Source organism: Calidris pugnax, unplaced genomic scaffold (genome assembly GCF_001431845.1).
Source record: "Calidris pugnax isolate Ruff unplaced genomic scaffold, ASM143184v1 scaffold126, whole genome shotgun sequence".
Classification (NCBI taxonomy): domain Eukaryota; kingdom Metazoa; phylum Chordata; class Aves; order Charadriiformes; family Scolopacidae; genus Calidris; species Calidris pugnax.
In genome coordinates, this window is record NW_015090838.1 from 27,275 (window position 1) to 29,255 (window position 1,981).

Consider the following 1,981-nt stretch of genomic DNA (forward strand, 5'->3'; position numbering starts at 1 on the left):
AGTGTTGGGGGGCAACTTTTTGGGGGGGGGGCAGCTTGCCTCGGGGCTGTGCTGGGGCTAGTAGAAGGGCAATGGCTGTCTCCCCCCTTCTTTTCTTTTCTTTCTCCCCCTTTTTCTTTCTTTTCTTTCTCCCCCTTTTTCTTTCTTTTCTTTCTCCCCCTTTTTCTTTCTTTTCTTTCTCCCCCTTTTTCTTTCTTTTCTTTCTCCCCCTTTTTCTTTCTTTTCTTTCTCCCCCTTTTTCTTTCTTTTCTTTCTCCCCCTTTTTCTTTCTTTTCTTTCTCCCCCTTTTTCTTTCTTTTCTTTCTCCCCCTTTTTCTTTCTTTTCTTTCTCCCCCTTTTTCTTTCTTTTCTTTCTCCCCCTTTTTCTTTCTTTTCTTTCTCCCCCTTTTTCTTTCTTTTCTTTCTCCCCCTTTTTCTTTCTTTTCTTTCTCCCCCTTTTTCTTTCTTTTCTTTCTCCCCCTTTTTCTTTCTTTTCTTTCTCCCCCTTTTTCTTTCTTTTCTTTCTCCCCCTTTTTCTTTCTTTTCTTTCTCCCCCTTTTTCTTTCTTTTCTTTCTCCCCCTTTTTCTTTCTTTTCTTTCTCCCCCTTTTTCTTTCTTTTCTTTCTCCCCCTTTTTCTTTCTTTTCTTTCTCCCCCTTTTTCTTTCTTTTCTTTCTCCCCCTTTTTCTTTCTTTTCTTTCTCCCCCTTTTTCTTTCTTTTCTTTCTCCCCCTTTTTCTTTCTTTTCTTTCTCCCCCTTTTTCTTTCTTTTCTTTCTCCCCCTTTTTCTTTCTTTTCTTTCTCCCCCTTTTTCTTTCTTTTCTTTCTCCCCCTTTTTCTTTCTTTTCTTTCTCCCCCTTTTTCTTTCTTTTCTTTCTCCCCCTTTTTCTTTCTTTTCTTTCTCCCCCTTTTTCTTTCTTTTCTTTCTCCCCCTTTTTCTTTCTTTTCTTTCTCCCCCTTTTTCTTTCTTTTCTTTCTCCCCCTTTTTCTTTCTTTTCTTTCTCCCCCTTTTTCTTTCTTTTCTTTCTCCCCCTTTTTCTTTCTTTTCTTTCTCCCCCTTTTTCTTTCTTTTCTTTCTCCCCCTTTTTCTTTCTTTTCTTTCTCCCCCTTTTTCTTTCTTTTCTTTCTCCCCCTTTTTCTTTCTTTTCTTTCTCCCCCTTTTTCTTTCTTTTCTTTCTCCCCCTTTTTCTTTCTTTTCTTTCTCCCCCTTTTTCTTTCTTTTCTTTCTCCCCCTTTTTCTTTCTTTTCTTTCTCCCCCTTTTTCTTTCTTTTCTTTCTCCCCCTTTTTCTTTCTTTTCTTTCTCCCCCTTTTTCTTTCTTTTCTTTCTCCCCCTTTTTCTTTCTTTTCTTTCTCCCCCTTTTTCTTTCTTTTCTTTCTCCCCCTTTTTCTTTCTTTTCTTTCTCCCCCTTTTTCTTTCTTTTCTTTCTCCCCCTTTTTCTTTCTTTTCTTTCTCCCCCTTTTTCTTTCTTTTCTTTCTCCCCCTTTTTCTTTCTTTTCTTTCTCCCCCTTTTTCTTTCTTTTCTTTCTCCCCCTTTTTCTTTCTTTTCTTTCTCCCCCTTTTTCTTTCTTTTCTTTCTCCCCCTTTTTCTTTCTTTTCTTTCTCCCCCTTTTTCTTTCTTTTCTTTCTCCCCCTTTTTCTTTCTTTTCTTTCTCCCCCTTTTTCTTTCTTTTCTTTCTCCCCCTTTTTCTTTCTTTTCTTTCTCCCCCTTTTTCTTTCTTTTCTTTCTCCCCCTTTTTCTTTCTTTTCGAGGCGGGTCTCGGGGGGCAGCCGGTCCCAGAGCAGCCGCAGGGACCCCTCGATGCCCCCCAGGTCGGTCACCGCCGTCTTGAAGAACCCGGGTTCCACGATGCTCACGGACACCCCGAAATGGTACATGTCGCGTCTGCGGGGGGGGGGAAAGGCTGGGGGGGGGGGCTGCACCCCCAGCCCCACCGGGACACCACCACCAGTATGGCCCAGTCTCACTGGGAGCCCACCAGCCTGCTCCAGACCCCCCCCCCCA

General features: G+C 41.8%; 1 protein-coding gene across 1 annotated transcript in view; it reads right to left on the reverse strand.

The window, feature by feature from the left end:
- Nucleotides 1–1,713: 1,713 nt before the first annotated feature.
- Nucleotides 1,714–1,981, reverse strand: part of LOC106887833 (11-cis retinol dehydrogenase-like) — a gene marked incomplete at its 3' end in the record, with an annotated part of 25,124 nt that continues 24,856 nt past the window's right edge. Inside the window, exon 4 of the mRNA XM_014941594.1 lies at nucleotides 1,714–1,862. Within this exon, the coding sequence (XP_014797080.1) occupies nucleotides 1,714–1,862 (149 nt within the window). The remainder of the gene's footprint in view (nucleotides 1,863–1,981) is intronic.